The following is an 18,447-nucleotide window of genomic DNA, read 5'->3' as shown; positions in this document are numbered from 1 at the left end:
AAGCTTGAGGGTTTCTCTTTCCTTTTATGCTTGCAAACAAACTGTAAGTAGCTGTTTTGGAGGCAGGAGCTGCGCGACTGGCCGCTGGTTGTTCTTTTGGCTTGGGCTGGTGAACGAGATAGAACTGAGTCGGATGAGATTCTTTAGAATCAGGGTTGCTCCCCATTAGAACATTTATTTCTGTTGTCAACTCTGCTTGTATGTTGGGTGCTCCGGGAGCACTGCTGCCCAAATACATTGGACCCGAGCTCCTCCTGCCTTTGCGTCCTCCATGCGGGATCGCATACCTGGCTCACGCTGACGCTGGTTCATTTATGCCTCCAGATGCTCCTCACCTGCCTCCTGTTCATTCTGAACTCCACTCTAGTTACAAGCATCACCACTCCTACAAAGAGCTCCTGTGTCCTTCTGAGGTCCATGTACACTACCTGCACCTTACAGCATCCTGTTTTACAGTCAAGCCCATCAGCAAGCAGCAACTGTCCAAGTAGTTTGCCTGTGAGGAAATTCCCACCACCCTCCTGCTTGTCAGTAGTACCCGCTGACTCCAAACAGCTATGTTTGGGTATTCCCCGTGACTGCTGAATCTGCGAGGGAAGCCTTTTCAGAAAGACTAATTAAAGTCCTTAACAGCACCTTCCATAGCGAGCACATTTCAAATCATCACTTTCTGTTTTCTCTTTAAACCAGGAGAACAAGCACTGATGACCATTAGTTCAGGCAATCCTGTGCTGAGGCATATGCGACTACATAAGCCAGAGAGAGGAAGAGTGCTGCCAGGTAGGGTGAGTGGGAAGGGCCCGGCTTCATGGCCTGGAGTCTGTCTTTTCTTCCCTCTGTTCTGTTCTTACTCATTGGGCTGATAGAAGCACAAACATTTGAATAAAAGGATAACTTTAGAAAAGGATGCTTTAGAAATGTGGGTCATGAACCGTACAGTGGCCACGCCTTTAATCCCAGCACCTGGGATACAGAGGCATGTGGCTCTCTATGAGTTTTAGGCCAGCCTGGTCTACAGAGTGAGTGCAGGCCAGCCAGGGCTACATAGTGAGACCCGGTCTAAAGCAAAACAAAACAAAGGCTGAAATGTAGGTCTTGATGTGGAATGTTTGAGCAGAAGTTATTTATTTGAGTTGGAAGATTTATTTTTTGAGGCAGGGTCTTACTTATATAATTCTATCTGACCTAAAACTCACTATGTGACCAGGGTGGTTTCAAATTCAGAGATCTGCTTCCCTTTGCCTCATGAGTTCTGGGATTAAAGTTACTCGCTACCACTCTCAGTCCTTTTATTTTAAGAGTGTGGTAATGTGTGTGTGTGTGTATTTGTGCACACAAGTATGTGGAGGCCAGAGGCTTTGTAGTTTCTGCAGCCGGAGTTGCAGGTGGTTGCAGGCCACCCCTAGGAGTGCTGGGAGCCTCGGTTGAACAAGTTTGGATTATTTAGTATTTCATTTAAATACATTTAGTATTTCAAGGACAAATTTCGTTTTGCTTTTTGTCACCCTGATCACTTGCTCTCCTTAACCCTTGGTAAAATTGGCATCAGCTTTTGTTTTTACCTTAGGACAGAAGAGACCTTATGAGACTAACCATTGCGCATCTGGAGCAAACATGGAGGCTGGGGGTGACTGTGAGACAGTCGTAGAGTGCTCCTGCAGGTGCTTTCTGTCTTCCCCTCCCCCTCCCTGCTGGGTATTGAATTTGCAGATTTGTACAAGATGGACAAGTTCTCCTCAGTGCTTTACATCTCGTCTCTTAGACTCAGTCAAGTTTGATGAGGTCAAGGGTTATTACCATGCAAGAATTTTTTTTTTTACATATGCTAGACATCAAAAGTACATGTAGTCACACACACACACACACACACACACACACACACACACACACACACACACACGTTCATTTTTTTTTTTTTTTTTTTTGGTTCTTTTTTTTTTGGAGCTGGGGACCGAACCCAGGGCCTTGCGCTTCCTAGGTAAGCACTCTACCACTGAGCTAAACCCCCAGCCCCCACTTGTCATTTTTTACGATGAATCTTGTTGTGTAACACTCGCTGGCCTTGAACTCAAGATTTTCCTGCCTGGGCCTCCTGAGTGCCAGTTAGAATGGCTGTGTCTGCGAAGATGTGAAAGAATAAAATTAGAGTATCTTGTGGGCATAGATTAGTTTGGACTCTGTGTATGTGTGCGCACATATGTACGTATGTGCGTGTTCTATACAAGTTCGACTTAAGCTCTGTCCAGTTTGAGAGAAATGTAGGCAGGACGCTTCTGTATGTTGGGATTGTAGAGTTTGGGGAGGAAACAGGACTGGCAAGCTGTGTTGGTGCTGTGTCTTGGTACCTTGTGTCCTCTGCTTATTTTCACAGTCAATAATTCCTTGTTATGTGCATGCACTTGCCTCCATTTTACAAGATGAGGTTACTGAGGATAAGGGCCGGCTGCAGGTCAGTCCCCGAAGGATACAGGATGATACCTCTCATTTCTAAGTATAGTCTTCTCTCTGGAAGGCCAAGTTACTGTTTCTATTTTAAGGAGTGCCTGATGTCTGCTAATGGAAGATAAATAGAGGCAAACTAGAAAATACCTTTTATCTACTCCTGGGTGAAGTTCAAAAGAGTTCTCTTAACTCCTTTAAACTCTAAATTTAACAAATTGGGCTTCTTGGAGTTGTTTTTGCTAAGTAGTTCAAAAGGAGACTTTGATGTTGGGGAGGACCGAGTCATTCGGGGGCCCAGCTCTCAGGTAGAAACAGCTGGGCTGGGGCTGGGGCAGGGGATGGCAAAGGAGCTTTGAATGGAAGCTTTTCAAATCTGACAGGATTCTCCTTCTCTTGCAGGCCTGATTGCTGGTAGTGACCTGGAGGACGGGGCTGGCATTTCAAACGGCCAGCTGTTTTTCCCAGTCACTGCATAACTTATAGAAGCTATGCATACCGGCTAGCCAACAAAGCCAAGGAACAAAAGCTATGGCAGTTGAAGCGGTCCCTGGGAGTCTAGGGCTTTTCCCCTGGATTTTAACACCACGGATCTCTTTCTTTTCATCCCATCAGCAATGTGGTACCTCCTCCTATTTGATGACAACAGCCGATACTTAGGATTTAGAGACCAAGTTAGAGACCTGAGCCACAGCGAGGAAAATGAAATTCCCATTTTATTTGGTGCCTTGTGCAGGGAGCACACTGATCCCTCTAGAACCTTGTGTGTGAAAAAGAGGTCGAGTTTTGTCAAACAGACTCATGGTTATGGCAAGTGATCCGACGTGACCAGAGTGGGCAAGAGCCACAGTGAACTCATGACAGGCTATACCATGTTGCGGAATGGGGGAGTGGGGAACGGTGGTCAGACCTGTATGCTGCGCTGGTCCAACCGCATCCGGCTGACCTGGCTGAGTTTCACGCTGTTCATCATCCTGGTCTTCTTCCCCCTCATTGCCCACTATTACCTCACCACTCTGGATGAGGCAGATGAGGCCGGCAAGCGCATCTTTGGCCCCCGGGCTGGCAACGAGCTCTGTGAGGTAAAGCACGTCCTAGATCTTTGTCGGATCCGCGAGTCTGTGAGCGAAGAGCTTCTACAGCTAGAAGCCAAGCGGCAGGAGCTGAACAGCGAGATTGCCAAGCTAAACCTCAAGATTGAAGCCTGTAAGAAGAGTATAGAGAACGCCAAGCAGGACCTGCTGCAGCTCAAGAATGTCATTAGCCAGACAGAGCACTCCTACAAGGAGCTGATGGCCCAGAACCAGCCCAAACTGTCACTGCCCATCCGGCTGCTCCCTGAGAAGGATGACGCTGGCCTTCCACCCCCCAAGGTCACTCGGGGTTGCCGGCTACACAACTGCTTCGATTACTCTCGTTGCCCTCTGACGTCTGGCTTTCCTGTCTTCGTCTATGACAGTGACCAGTTTGCCTTTGGGAGCTACCTGGACCCTTTGGTCAAGCAGGCTTTTCAGGCTACAGTGAGAGCCAACGTTTATGTTACAGAAAATGCAGCCATCGCCTGCCTGTATGTGGTGTTAGTGGGAGAGATACAAGAGCCCGCTGTGCTGCAGCCTGCCGACCTTGAGAAGCAGCTGCATTCTCTGCCACACTGGAGGACAGACGGACACAACCATGTCATCATCAATCTGTCCCGGAAGTCAGACACACAAAATTTACTGTACAATGTCAGTACAGGTCGGGCCATGGTGGCCCAGTCTACCTTCTATGCTGCCCAGTACAGAGCTGGCTTTGACTTGGTTGTGTCACCACTTGTCCATGCCATGTCTGAACCCAACTTCATGGAAATCCCACCGCAGGTGCCAGTTAAGCGGAAATATCTCTTCACTTTCCAGGGTGAGAAGATTGAGTCTCTAAGATCTAGCCTTCAGGAGGCCCGTTCCTTTGAGGAAGAAATGGAGGGTGACCCTCCGGCCGACTATGATGATCGAATCATTGCCACCCTCAAGGCCGTACAGGACAGCAAGCTAGATCAGGTGCTGGTAGAATTTACTTGCAAAAACCAGCCAAAGCCCAGTCTGCCTACTGAGTGGGCACTGTGTGGGGAGCGGGAAGACCGGCTAGAGTTACTGAAGCTCTCCACCTTCGCCCTCATCATCACTCCCGGGGACCCGCGCCTGCTTATCTCATCTGGCTGTGCAACACGGCTCTTTGAAGCCTTGGAGGTGGGAGCTGTGCCTGTTGTCCTTGGGGAGCAGGTGCAGCTTCCGTACCACGACATGCTACAATGGAATGAGGCCGCCCTAGTGGTGCCCAAGCCTCGTGTTACAGAGGTTCACTTCCTGTTACGAAGTCTGTCAGACAGTGATCTGTTGGCTATGAGGCGGCAAGGCCGCTTTCTCTGGGAGACCTACTTCTCCACCGCTGACAGTATTTTTAATACCGTGCTGGCCATGATTAGGACTCGAATTCAGATCCCAGCTGCTCCCATCCGGGAAGAGGTAGCAGCTGAGATCCCCCATCGTTCAGGCAAGGCAGCTGGTACTGACCCCAACATGGCTGACAATGGGGACCTGGACCTGGGGCCGGTAGAGACAGAGCCGCCCTATGCCTCACCTAAATACCTCCGTAATTTCACTCTGACTGTCACTGACTGTTACCGCAGCTGGAACTCCGCACCCGGACCTTTCCATCTTTTTCCACACACACCCTTTGACCCTGTGCTGCCCTCTGAGGCCAAATTCCTGGGCTCAGGGACTGGATTTCGGCCCATCGGTGGTGGGGCTGGGGGCTCTGGCAAGGAGTTCCAGGCAGCGCTTGGAGGCAATGTCCAGCGGGAGCAGTTCACAGTTGTGATGCTGACCTACGAGCGGGAGGAAGTGCTCATGAACTCCCTGGAGAGGCTCAATGGCCTCCCCTACCTGAACAAGGTAGTGGTGGTGTGGAACTCTCCCAAGCTGCCCTCGGAGGACCTTTTGTGGCCAGACATTGGTGTCCCCATCATGGTAATAAAATGGGCAGTGCGTTTCACCATGAGGAATAGTACCTTCCTTTTAATGCCCTCTCTACGTTTTTATCACTTTTGCTCCCTTACTTGTAGTAGAGTTGAATGTATGTGTACCTCTGTGTGTGTGTGCACATGTACATGTGTATGTGTGTACATGTGTACACTCCTGGTGCTGGGGATTGAGTCCAGGGCCTTTTGCATGCTGACAGAGCACACTTATCTAGTCATTCATAAACCTATGTAGGTGGTGCCTTTCGCCATGACTGCAAACTGTTTGGGAAGGATTAGGAGTGAAGCCTCTTGGAGGAGATGTATCACTGGGGTTGGGCTTTGAGGCTTCCAAAGCCTACATCAGGCCCATCTGTGCTCTCTGCATAGCTCTCAGCTACTTATCCAGCACTGTGCCTGCCTGCCTGCCTGCCTGCCTGCCTGCCTGCCTGACACTGTGCTCCCCACCATGGTGGTAGTTGGGCTAACCTGAAACTGTAAACAAGATCCCAGCTAAATGCTTCTCCTATAGCAGTTGCTTTGGTCATGGTGTCTTTTCACAGCAGTAGAACAGTGACTGAGGCACAGGTCTTGTCGAGTTGTTTTAAAGTGTGCTGTTTTGTGAGAGACACATTTGCTCATACAGGGGAAGGTGGAGCAGTGTTGGCTTCCTGCCTCCAGTAAGCGATGACTGAAATCCACCAGCAAACTTGCCAGAACTAATCCCTTCTTTAATCTGTTGGGAAATAAGTAGTTCCTGTGATTTCTGGGCAGCCCACTGCAGTAACATGATGCTTAGCTGGAAATGCCAGAAAGTCTCCAAACGGGCTGCTCTAACGGACTTTCTGTAGTAGCATGCAGTCTTTTCTAGTTATTTTTAAAAGGAAAGAGTTTCAAGTTAGAGAATTTCAGTCGTCACTAAATATTTTGACTGTGCTTTCTGCTTAAGGGAATCAGGTATTTAGAGCAGCAGTTGAAATTGCTGACCCTATTGGTGAAGGCGGTGTCAGGGCCAGCAAGGTCTGGAATGCTTCTCAAAAAGGTTTTCCACCATAATGCCAGCACAACCTATTCCTCGTGCTACAGTTAATAGATACTTTGTAAAATTGGCTTCCTAAGCCGTCTAGTAGACTGTGCCTCAGGGGAAGATGATTCACGTCAGCGTACTTGCTAATGAATCAACTCAGGAGCACCCATGCAGCTGCAGAGAATGCAGGGCACTTTGTGCCTCAGTTGTGCCTCAGGGTCCAGGCGGGCATCAGGCATAGAGGCTGACATCTGTCAGCTGTGGACTCCTGTGAGCCATAGATGCTTGAGTGGAGAGGGATTATCTCAGTGGGGGACGCGTGGTATGTCTTACATTTTAAAATCTCCACTCTTTATTTATTACATCATGATGGAGTGAAGGTGACCATCATGGCCATTGTCCACGGAGCTTGTCCCACACTCCGTAAGGAGAATCTCAGGTCCAGAGCTACTGGGCAGATGGGCAGTGCTTTGGGCTACTGGGCTGCCCTCCATCTGAGTGACGGAAGACTGGGAGGTGGTGATGGTGAGATGCTAATGCGAATCAAAGGAGGGCTGGAGAGATGGCTCAGCAAACAAGAGCACTGTGTTCTGTTCCTAGTACCCACGTGTTGACTCACAACCATCCATAACTCCAGTTCCAGGGCATCCCACACCTCTCCTGACTGCTGCGGGCAGCTGGAACACATGTGGTTCCAACATGCATTCAGGCAAAGTACACATAGAACAAAAGGAATAAATCTTGACAAAGAGATTTTAAAAAGAGCATCCCCATGCTGTTCTGCTGTGCCTGCATGTGCAGCATTGGCTACTCAGACCGCTTCCCTACATATAGGTTATGGTTTCCTCTAGCTGCTTCCAAGGTTTCCCTTCATGTTTGGTTTTCCGTAGTTTATCTTAGGCCATGATTTAGTTTTTCTTTTCTCTTCCTTCCTTCCTTTCTTTCTTTCTTTCTTTCTTTCTTTCTTTCTCTCTCTCTCTCTCTTTTTTTTTTTGAATGTACAGGTATTTTTGGTTTTTCTCAGGTAGCTTATTGGCTGGGACACAAAGGGAGAGCTTTTGCTGTTAGATGAGTGCCCCAGTGCAAGAGCAGGGGTCAGGGTAGCCTGGGGTAGGAATGAGCAGGAGTCGGGTAGTGTATACTCAAATACTGAGCTCCCTTCCTTCTCTGTATTTCATTATTTTTTCCTTTCAGGAATGGGTATTCAATCTCCTGATACTCAAGACAGAAAGACTGGGCTTTTCCTCAGTGCCCTTTAGAGCCAGGTCTGACCTTACCTCAGAGCAAAGCATTATCAGCCCTCGCCCCTGCCTGATTCTCAGCTCCCTTTCATCCATCGTTCATTTTCTTTTGAGGAGTTTTTTTGTTTGGGTGCTGGAACTTGAACCTGGGTACTTTGGGAGAACACCCAGTATTCTTAACCACTGAGCCATCTCTCCAGCCTCTCTTTGAGGAATCTTTAAAGTTTGTCCAGAGTTTCTAGTAGGCATCTGTAGGGATTGATTTTGGCGAGAGCGCTCCCAGGAGCAGAAACGGCTAGATCAGCAGTTCTCATCCTATGGGCCCTGGACCCTTTGGAAAACCTCTGTCTCCAAAAATACCTACATTGTGATTTTTTCCTAGCAGTAGCAAAATTACAGTTATGAAGTACAAATGAAAGTAATTTTGTGGCTGGGGTCACCACAGCATGAGGAACTGAATTAAAGAGTCACAGCGTTAGGAAGGCTGAGAACCACTGCTCTAGATAACCCTGGTCTTTGACACACCAGAAGTTTTGATTTCAGCTATTTCTATTTACCTATCGTCTTTATTTGGTTTAATTTTAGATTGTAGAAAATAGTAAGGTGGCCTCTTTAGAACACTCATCAGACTCTCGGGATGTCTGTGGTGTTTTAAGGATTGGACTGCAATGGAAGGGACACCGGTTTCTTGGCAAGTCCAAGAAAACACTGTGATTCCAGGCTGATTTCCACTGTCCCCTGCTGTCCTGACTGGTGCTGGACACTTCTGTTTGGGGATAGCATGCTTTCCCAGCAGACTGACTCTAACACTGTTTCCTACATGGCCTATTGGTACATAGAAGAGAGAGCTGAGCAGAAACTGCCTCTGGGAGCCTTCTTCCCTTGTCACTTCCTGGCTTTCTCTGTGGGACATTTTCGAAGCTTAAGAGGCCATTGCAAAGGCTCACTCCTCAGAGATGCAATATGCTTTATTTTCTTAATCTCTTTGCACTCTACTCTTTAAAATATCACATGTAAACCAGATGGTGAGTCAGTCAGGACAAACCTCACAGCCTCTCCAGCGTGTGTCTGGGTGGTCTGATGGTTTCCCTTCATCAGTGTCACCATTCAAGGATGAGCTTCTCGGCTGCTCGGGAAAGCTCTAAAGCTGCCAGGAGTCAGGAGCTTAAGAAGCAAGCATTGTCGATGTTTAAAGGGATTGTTGGAAAGTCAGGCTGCATAGTGATTTACCAGCTGTAGCAAGGCAGACCCTGAGACACCTTAGTTCTCATGGCCACTCCTCACTACATGAGATCAGAGCATTTAACATAAAGTCATCTAATGCTTTTCTTTTGCACCAAGACAGATTTCCTGGAAAGATTGCTTGTGAGTAAATAATATAAATGTATCATGTATAAGACTAAGACTGGAAAGTAACTGCAAAGTGTGAGGAAGCTAGAAGAGGCTGTGCTAGTCTAAAGATATAGTGGCTTTAGGCAGTAGTTGTGTGGAAAGCAGAGGCTTGCTGTTAGGGCTGGATGCAGTGGCTTTAGGCAGTAGTTGTGTGGAAAGCAGAGGCTTGCTGTTAGGGCTGGAACTTGCCATTTGTAACCCAGCTGGTCCTGAGTTCTGTTCCTCCTGCCTCACTCTGCGGCAGACTGGGGTGGAGGTGCATGCCAAGCCCCACTTGTGACCTGTCTCAGCGGCTTCTCGGTGCTTCTGTGCTGAGCTGTGGTCTTCGTGTGCATCTTCTCCCTGGAGGCTGCCCCTCTGCTTTGTGCTGCTTTAGTAATGCTTTCACAGGCCTCATCAGCATTGCTTTTCAAACGTCAAATAGATGTGTCTCATGAGTTAATGATGTGTCTCATGCAGCATTAGCCTTGTAGTTATGAATGAAAATGAGTTCATGGTGTTACTTGTAACTCCCGTCCCCTGGATTGTTCCCTCTCGGCCCCTCCCCCTTGTTCAGTGAGTAGGTGACTCCCGCCTCAAGCTCTTTGACGTTGGTGCTCATGTTAGAGATGTGATAAATGCAGCTTCCAAGGCCTCAGGCTCTCCATTCCTGAGCTCTGTGGTCTGCTTTAAGCCAGAGGAAGTAGCTGCAGTTTCCCTCTGTCGCCTGTGTGATGGCCTGAGGCAAGGCTGGCTGTGGAAGTGTGCTACGCTCGGGGCATTTTTAGAGGCTGGAGGATGTGAGGCTGGGCTGAGCCAGTGTGAACTTAATGGTGTGAGGGACAGCCTGTGGCAGTGCAGTGGCAAGTTCTAAGCCAGGATTGCTGCCCTGGCCTCTGCATTGTAATGAGGAGAAAGGTATGTCGATCGACCGGGAGTCTCGGCTTCTCTGAAGGATGGTAACCAAAGGCCAGCTGACCCGGGAATGTGCTGTGTGAGGCAAGCAAATGCTTGCACAGTTGCTCCAACACGACTGCTGTGGGTCAAGAGATCTTTGCATTAGAAAGCAAGATTAGAAGTCAGACGTTGTGGCACATACAAGTAACCTCAGCAACCGAGAGGTGGAGGCAGGAGAACTAGCTGCAAGAGCTAGCCTGGGCTACACAGGTGAAGGCAGGGGGATTGCACCTTAAAGTCCAACCTGGGCTACACACTGAGTTCAGGGCCTGCCTGAACAGCGCAGCAAGAAGGAAGTATAAACAGGAGTAAATACTAAGGGCTCCCTAATATTACCCACTACACTGAACGTTTGTTACTGCAGAACCGACTGGTTTCCGCTTACCCGCTACCCAGCCACAGGTTTACTTGATATGTGTTGGACATCTCTGTGGCAGGCAGTGTGTGTGCCATTCCTTCTGGCCGATGCCAGCCTCCTAATTGAAGCAGTAATTTGAAAGCTAATCTTCTGAGTTACCAAAGTATAACACAAAAGTCTGTAATATACCTTCCCTGCACGATGTGAAGAAACAGCCGGTCCTGGGGGTTGGGGTGGGGGATTACTGTTGTAATTTGAAACAAACCATCAACAAAAATGAGCGTGTTTTTTAAGTTCCTTTCGGTCGGCCTGTATGTATCTTACATTTGCTGTGCTTTCCGCAAACTCCTAGAGACTAGTGTGGACTGTGTGCAGTGCGTTTAGGAGTGACTGCGCGTCTCTGTCAGGATTTTGTTGCTGAAACCCACAGTGGTTAGTTGCAGAGCTTCAGTCTAGTGATTGGGTGCTATAGCTTCGAAACTGGAATCTGTTTTTGCTTTGAGGCAGAGTCTCACGTAACGCAGGCTGGCCTGGGACCTGTTATGTAGTATGTAGCCTTGAACTTAGTTTCCTACTGCTCCTACCTCCCATGTGTTAAAGGTGAAGCCTCCCCATTTGGCTTCTAAATCAGAACTCTTCCCCCATATTCCCTCTCGGGCTTCTTGACAGTCATCTCAGGGATGGACTTCAGCGAACTTAGGCACAAACCTGCTTGTGAATTCAGTTCAGAGCTTGTTTGCTGTTAGATTGCCGGCTTTCTAGCCTACTCAGGCCTTTAAAGTATAAGGAGGGAGCCAGGTTGGTAGCACACAACTTTAATCCCAGCAGTTGGCAGGTGAGGTGGGAGGATCTGTGTGAGTTGAGACCAGCTTGGACTACACAGTGAGCTCTGGGACAGCCAGGATGAGGAAGAGAGACTGTCTCAAGTGGTGGTGTGGGGAAACAAGGAAGCCTGTGAACTGCAGTTCTCGAGGGAATCCTGTCTGCTCTGGGCCTACATCCTTGTCTTCACGTCAGCTTTCCTTGTTTCTTGGTTTTGGACTCGGAGTTTGGCTGTTGATCCCATGTTCTGTGGACAACACGGTGTTGTAGCAGTTCGGCAGAGGAACCACCAGGTTCACACTGTCTGTCAGAGGTTGGGTGTCATTTGTACTGCTTTTCCGATAGGCTTCTCTCTTTGTACCGGTGCAGAGCCATCTGCTGGGGCTCTAGGGAAATGCAGCTTTGGCAGGTGGCTTGGAGGTCCAGGCAATGTCCTTGCAGCTTGTGGCTTGGCTTTGAGTCACCAAGTGCTCAGGCTCTGTTGATAATCTTGCTGGAAATTAATTCATAGAACTGGTAATCCTAAAGAGAAGCTTGAGGAATTTAATTTCTCTGTATATCTGCTGGGGCTGAGGAGGGGCTGTGTTGTGCAGAACTGCCTGAATACATATAGTGCTATGAGTGGGCACAAGGGATGCTGGGAAAGTGAATGAATGATGGGCTGTTTGAGTGAGCATTCACCCTATCCCATTCTGTCTTGGTGGCCATAAGATCTGATGATATCTCTGAAACTAAGTGCATTTTTTTTTTTTTTTTTTTTTTTTTTTTTTTTTTTTTTTTTTTTTTGGAGCTGGGGACTGAACCCAGGGCCTTGAGCTTGCTAGGTAAGCGCTCTACCACTGAGCTAAATCCCCAACCCTAAGTGCATCTTAAAATGGATAAGATTTTACCATCACTAAACTTGCCTTTGGGGCTGCCACTTCTGGCCACCTTCCCACTCACTGGGGAGCAAAGACCAAGGGCTTGGTGACTCCTATCCTGGCTCCCCCCGCCTCTCCCCCGTTGTGTGTGTGTGTGTGTGTGTTCTGTCCATCTATCCCTGTTGATGTTGCTGAGGAGGCTCCAATCCAGGACCTCACCTTCGAGGCGCGCCCTCTACTACCCAGCAGTACCATGTGTGCTCTGCTCTCTCCCTCTAGTGTAGTGCTGTCTCTTTTGCTTTCCTTTAACCCAATTTGTCAGTCTCCACCTATTAAATGGCCACTCTGTTTCCTGATCACAACTTGGCCTCTGTGTTCTGTTACCACTGAATCTGTGCTTAGGAGACCTTGGCTACAAACCCAGCCGTTTTGTTTTGTTTTGTTTCACTCTTTCTTTCCCTCTTTTACTCTTCCTTCCTTCCTTCCTTTCTTTCTTTCTTTCTTTCTTTCTTTCTTTCTTTAACTGGTTAAATATTCTTGGGGCAAGGTAGGTTTCTGACTTTATTTCTGGGCTCTGACATCTGGAATAGTGTAGTTATTTCTTGGTGTAGATCCTTCTTGGTGTTGATGGGGCTGGAACGGCTGCGGAACTGAGGCATGTCTGAAGCAGCACTCCAGCTAATCTGTTACTTCACATACATCTGTAATTGACATTTTCTGTGGTGGAACAGGGATTAACAATACATTTTCAATGGTGGCTTTGCTTTGAAGACATTTACAAAGTGGACAGTAGTTTAGCAGACAAGGGCCTGGGAACGTGAAGAACAGGACTTTAGCAGATTCCAATTCAGACTGTCTCCAAAGTCATGCTGATATGCAGAGCAGGCGCTCTCTTCATAACCCTCCCCTCAGTGTAGCTGGGAGTAAGTCTCAGTGATGTCAGAAGGAGTTTGATAGCTCCCTTTGTACTACTTTAGTGGCTTTTTGTTGCTGGACACTGAGGCGGCAACTCTGAAAAGGGTTTGTTTGGGCTTATGCTTCCAGAGGGGCAAGACACTATCATGGCACAGCAGGGAAGTGAGACAGCGGGCGTGGCTGTTGGGGAGAAGCTGAACACTCACTCACATGCTGACCACAACAGGAAGCAAAGAGTAAACTCAGAGTGGCCCAAGCCAGAACTCTTAAAGCATGTGCCATTGATACATGTCCTCCAGTAGGCACACATCCTAACCTTCCCAGACAGCTTCCAACTGGGAACCAGACCCGGGGACTCAAACCACAGCGCCTTAGCTGTTAGTCCAGCTAATGAGGACGCATCACTGGATCTCACTGGACTCAGAAAGCCAGAATAGTCCCTCTCGCTTCCATGACACTATCTCCCCTGCACAGAGGATGACATCTTCCTGACACCAGGTATCTAGAAGTCCACACACCCATGATCTCAGCCAAGTATCCTGGCCGAAAACATCTTTCTTTCCATCTTTCTACTAAAATTACGCTCCCTCTGAAGACCTAGCACAAATACCTCTCTTATCAAGACAAACCAGCCCTGTGCACACACACCTTGTGAAGAAAGGAACAGCTTTTATGTCTGATGAGCTCTGTAAGTGGTGATGCCCACACTGCAGGTGGTGATGATGTCCACACTGCAGCTGGTGATGCCCACACTGCAGGTGGTGATGCCCACACTGCAGCTGGTGATGCCCACACTGCAGCTGGTGATGCCCACACTGCAGCTGGTGATGCCCACACTGCAGCTGGTGATGCCCACACTGCAGCTGGTGATGCCCACACTGCAGGTGGTGATGCCCACACTGCAGGTGGTGATGCCCACACTGCAGGTGGTGATGCCTACACTGCAGGTGGTGATGCCCACACTGCAGCTGGTGATGCCCACACTGCAGCTGGTGATGCAAACACTGCAGGTGGTGATGTCCACACTGCAGGTGGTGATGCCCACACTGCAGGTGGTGATGTCTACACTGCAGGTGGTGATGCCCACACTGCAGGTGGTGATGTCTACACTGCAGGTGGTGATTCCCACACTGCAGGTGGTCTCCACAAAGGTGAAATGAACAATTTCCCTTCTCAAAAGGTTTATCTCCCAAAGGCTTTAAAATTGGGGCTGGAATGGGGTGGTGCTGGCTAGAAATGAGATGAACTCAGTAGTATTTCTAAGTGTTGTTTTAAAATTTGTGAACAGTTGGGAGGATCCGAGCTCAGATCTGGATTCAGCTGCCCTCTGCCACCCATCTTGTCTGGGGGTGGCAGACATGTTTAACCTTGTTTTTTTTTTTTTTTTTGGAGCTGGGGACTGAACCCAGGGCCTTGTGCTTGCTAGGCAAGCGCTCTACCACTGAGCTAAATCCCCAACCCTACCATGTTTAACCTCAAAAGCTATGTTCGTTGTATAAAGTAATCCTCCATGTTTATTTCTTGAGAAAGCCAGGTGACAGTGACTGGTGTTTAGTGTGAGATCTTCCTGTGCATTCCAAATGGAGGCAGCTTCATTTAAAGGCACATGTTAGACATCACAAGCATCACTTCAAGACTTTTTTGATGTCACGTTTACTTCTTGTGTTGTCCCCCTCCCTTCCAGGTTGTCCGTACTGAGAAGAACAGTTTGAACAATCGGTTCTTGCCCTGGAATGAGATAGAGACAGAGGCAATATTGTCCATCGATGACGATGCCCACCTCCGCCATGATGAAATCATGTTCGGGTTTCGGTAAGGGGCTGCTTTTCAAACACTGAAGTGATAAAACAAACAAACAAACAAACAACACCAAGAAAACAGCTTGAACTTCCCAGCTGCTATCAGAGGAAACTCTGAGGCTGTGAGGGCATCGCCAGGTGGGGCTGGACCCAGCTCTTGTGGTTTGGGCTGATTCTTGCTTACCCTCTCCAGAGCTGCTCTGATCCTAGTAGGCTGTTTCTCTGGGGCCAGGTAGATGAGAATCTGCAACAGGCTGGGTCAGGGTTACTGCCTCTCCTGGACCTGCAAGTCTGACATCCCTAAACCCAATCTCCTTGGCTGAGAATAGAGGTGAGGAAGTCAGGGTCGTGTTGTGGGGAGCTAACTCCTAGATGGACGGAAGGCGTGCAGGCTGTGTGTGAGGAATGGAACAGGATGTAGGCGGGGTGGAGAACCAGGGTACAGCACGGGGAGGGAGGGGTGGGAGGTAGTAGCAGTGGTAGAGATGATGCTGACATCTACGCTGGGTGCTGGGAACTACTGGGGGACCTTGGTTTCTCTCCCTAATGCCCCTTGAATTAGTTAATTATCTCTGTCTCAGATATCTAACAGAAGCGACTTAGGGGAAGGTTTATTTGACTTGGGTTTGAAGCATCCTGTCAGTGGGTGCTGTGGCCATAACAGCGTGGCAATGAGAACGTATGGAGGGGAGATTCTCTGCGTCACGGCAGACAGGAAGCAGAGAAATGGATGATTATGGGAAGGGACCAGGGCAGGATGTCCACCAAGGGACATGCCCCCAGTAAGAACCCTACTTGTTCTTTCAAGTAGGCTTCCACCATCTCTTAATAAAGCCATCGTCTTACAAATTCACCAAAGATGGGTCTCCTTACAAAGTCAGAGCAGTCACAGACAACCCAGAACTGTGTCTAATCGAAATAATGAACAAGGTGACCCAGTGCAGCCCTGGGACCTGATGTGGACGTTGTAGCTGTGTGCGTGATCGTAGGAGTGAGTTTAGACAACAGAGAATAAAGCTGTCAGCAGTGGCAGGCAGCTGGGATGAACTTACATGCCCGCTTAACTCTCTCCCTACCGCTTTGGGCTGCTCTCTAGGGTTCACCATGCAGGTGCTCTGGGGCCTTAGGTGTTCTAGTGAGGCACACTGTGTGTAAGAGAATGAAGCAGGTTAGGGGTTCTGAGTGGATCATCACTGGTTTGTGGGCTGAGGTCAGTGTGTGAAACATCTACAGTGAAGTCACCAGAGGGTGAGTGAGAAGTTGGCATTTACTGTGGCTCCCGAAGGGGCGCTGTGGAAAACATCTTATTAATCCTGTACAATTACAAATGTACATGAATTAATGGTTAGTTGGGGTGCTGTACTAGTTGGGGTACTGTACTAGCTGGGGTGCTGTATTAGTTGGGTACTGCTTTAGACTTGCCTCAGTAGTAACACCCAGGGGTGAACATTTTGCTTGAAATTAAGTTTTGGTGACACTTACATGATTTATATACAAGCCCGTTTACACATCCAGGTATTAGAGTTGGGTAGATTTTGGGTAGATGTTTTAGAACACATCATTGCCTGGTGATGGTGTTGCAGCTTTTTTTTTTCGGAGCTGGGGACCGAACCCAGGGGCCTTGCGCTTGTTAGGCAAGCGCTCTACCGCTGAGCTAAATCCCCAACCCCTGGTGTTGCAACTTTTAATCCCAGCGCCCAGAAACTGAATCCATCCTTGGTGGCTCTGTCACCTTCCAACCCCTCTAAGTTCTTGTCTCTGTGGACGTGAGAGGCCGCCCGTGAATGGCTTTTGATAAGTTATGTTTCGCTGCCGGTGAAATGAACCAGTTCAAGCCAGATAAGATGATACTAAAGGTTTGTTAGGAAGTTGCTCCTCGCATGCGAGTTCTCTGGCCCCAAGGACCAAGGCCAGGGTAGTCACCATGGGAAACGGGTGGGGTGGGGTAGAGGAGGGAGAAAGAAAGAGATGTGAGAGAGAAGAGGAAAGGGGAAGGGGGAAGAAGGAAGAGAGAGAGAGAAAGAGCACAAAATGTCTAGATTATATAGGGAGAAGCCTCTGGGCCCCTGTTCAACGTTGGGGGCAGGGTATGCCAGGTAGGAACTGAGGGATGCTGGGAGAAGCTGGAGGCCAGGTTTGCTTTGGTTTGTAAAATACGCACCTCAGCCCCTTGTCCTGGGCCTGAAACCCAACAGCTTTCTCCACTCATCCTAGTTTCTAGGACCGTCTGTCCGTCTGTCTCAGCACAGTTCTGTTCCCTGTGTATGGGCGTGCCACACTTTCTGTGTGCAGAGTCTCACTGTGTAGCTCTGGTCGGCCTGGAACATGCAGTGTAGATCGTGCTGGTCTTGAGTTCTCAGAGATCTGCCTGCCTCTGCCTTCTGAGTGCAGGGATTAAAGGTGCACAGTAGCAGGCCTGTGCGGTCTTTCTTAGTGGCACTAATGGACAGCTGGGTCATTTCTGCTTGGCTGTGATGCACAGTGCTATGCTGTGCCTATCATATGCTGCCTGGCTAGGAACACTTCCTTCTCCTGGGTCCATCCCTAGCTGTGGGGTGGATGCTTTGAGCACTTACAGATTGCTTTTCACAGTGGCTGCACTGGTTCACATTCCAGCAGGAGTGAGCATGCCACTTACCCATACACTTTCAGTGCATGCATTTACTGATTTTTATTTTATGGCTATTCTAAGTGGATGTCATGTGGTATAGTCCACGCTAGATTTGTGTGTTTGCACGTGCAACATGCGTGTGTGTCATGTATGGAGGCCAGACATCAGCTATGGCTTGATGGCTTGAGCCATCTCTCCAGCTCCACTTTACAGTTTTTTGTTTTTTTTTTTTTTCTTTTTTTCGGAGCTGGGGACCAAACCCAGGGCCTTGCGCTTGCTAGGTAAGCGCTCTACCACTGAGCTAAATACCCAACCCCCCTGTTTATCTTCTTATTGCTGTGTTGTCAGTGCATGTCAGAGAGAACGGGAAGTCTCCCACTCAGGACCATCTTTACATCTCCTTGTGGCATTCTTTGAAGCACAGTTTAAAGTTTGATGAATTCTAATTTATCCATGTCCACTTTGTGCTTTCAGTAGCATTTACAAAACCATTTTTATTGTATTTGGTCAGTTTTTGTCCATATAAATTGGGGGAAAAGTAGTTGTTCATTTTAGGCAAGTCACAGGAGTCACCTGCATTGGAGTCCTCCTGTCTTCTGTTCTGTACCACCACCCACCTGGCTTTGGGCTACCTTTGTTTAGGTCTTTGAACACAGAGGCATAGGTGACAGAAGTAGTCTTTACTTCTGGGTCCACCATGAGTCCTGTAGAGAATGCCTGGACACACTTCTGACAGAGCCGCCCAACCCCCACCAACCCTTCTCCCCATCTCTCCCTCTCTCCTTACAACCCCACCACAGCCTGTTTGTGGTGGTCACTGAAGCAAGTCTGTTGCTATCTGAGATTGAGAAGCAAAGTCCTGCTGCACTGGGCTGTGTTGCCCACGGAGATAAGCAGCTGCTGCTGTCCCTGTTATAAAAGGAGAGAAGTTGGGAAGAGCTTCAGGCATGGTTCCTGCCACTGCAGGTGTCTGTGGTGGGAAATGGGCTGTAGTGTGATGTGGCGAGACACACTTAAGGCCTGCCGAGGGACTGGGAGCTCTGGATGCAACT

The 18,447-nt window shown here is 48.6% G+C and overlaps 1 protein-coding gene across 17 annotated transcripts in view; it reads left to right on the top strand.

Annotated features, from left to right (window-relative positions):
- The window catches only part of Extl3 (exostosin-like glycosyltransferase 3), a 90,195-nt gene that overhangs the window by 61,399 nt on the left and 10,349 nt on the right, over positions 1-18,447 (top strand). For 4 of the 17 annotated variants that reach the window (NM_001431349.1, NM_001431350.1, XM_087586482.1 and 1 more), the window contains 3 exon segments: positions 691-780; positions 2,842-5,444; positions 14,670-14,797. In NM_001431349.1, coding sequence (NP_001418278.1) covers positions 3,297-5,444; positions 14,670-14,797 — 2,276 coding nt within the window. In that variant the 5' untranslated portion in view covers positions 691-780; positions 2,842-3,296. 17 annotated transcript variants of the gene reach the window in all.

The sequence above is a fragment of the Rattus norvegicus genome, chromosome 15 (assembly GCF_021556685.1).
Source record: "Rattus norvegicus strain SHRSP/BbbUtx chromosome 15, alternate assembly SHRSP_T2T, whole genome shotgun sequence".
Lineage (NCBI taxonomy): Eukaryota > Metazoa > Chordata > Mammalia > Rodentia > Muridae > Rattus > Rattus norvegicus.
Note: the sequence above shows the minus strand (reverse complement) of the source record. Positions and strands in the feature narration are given on the sequence as shown.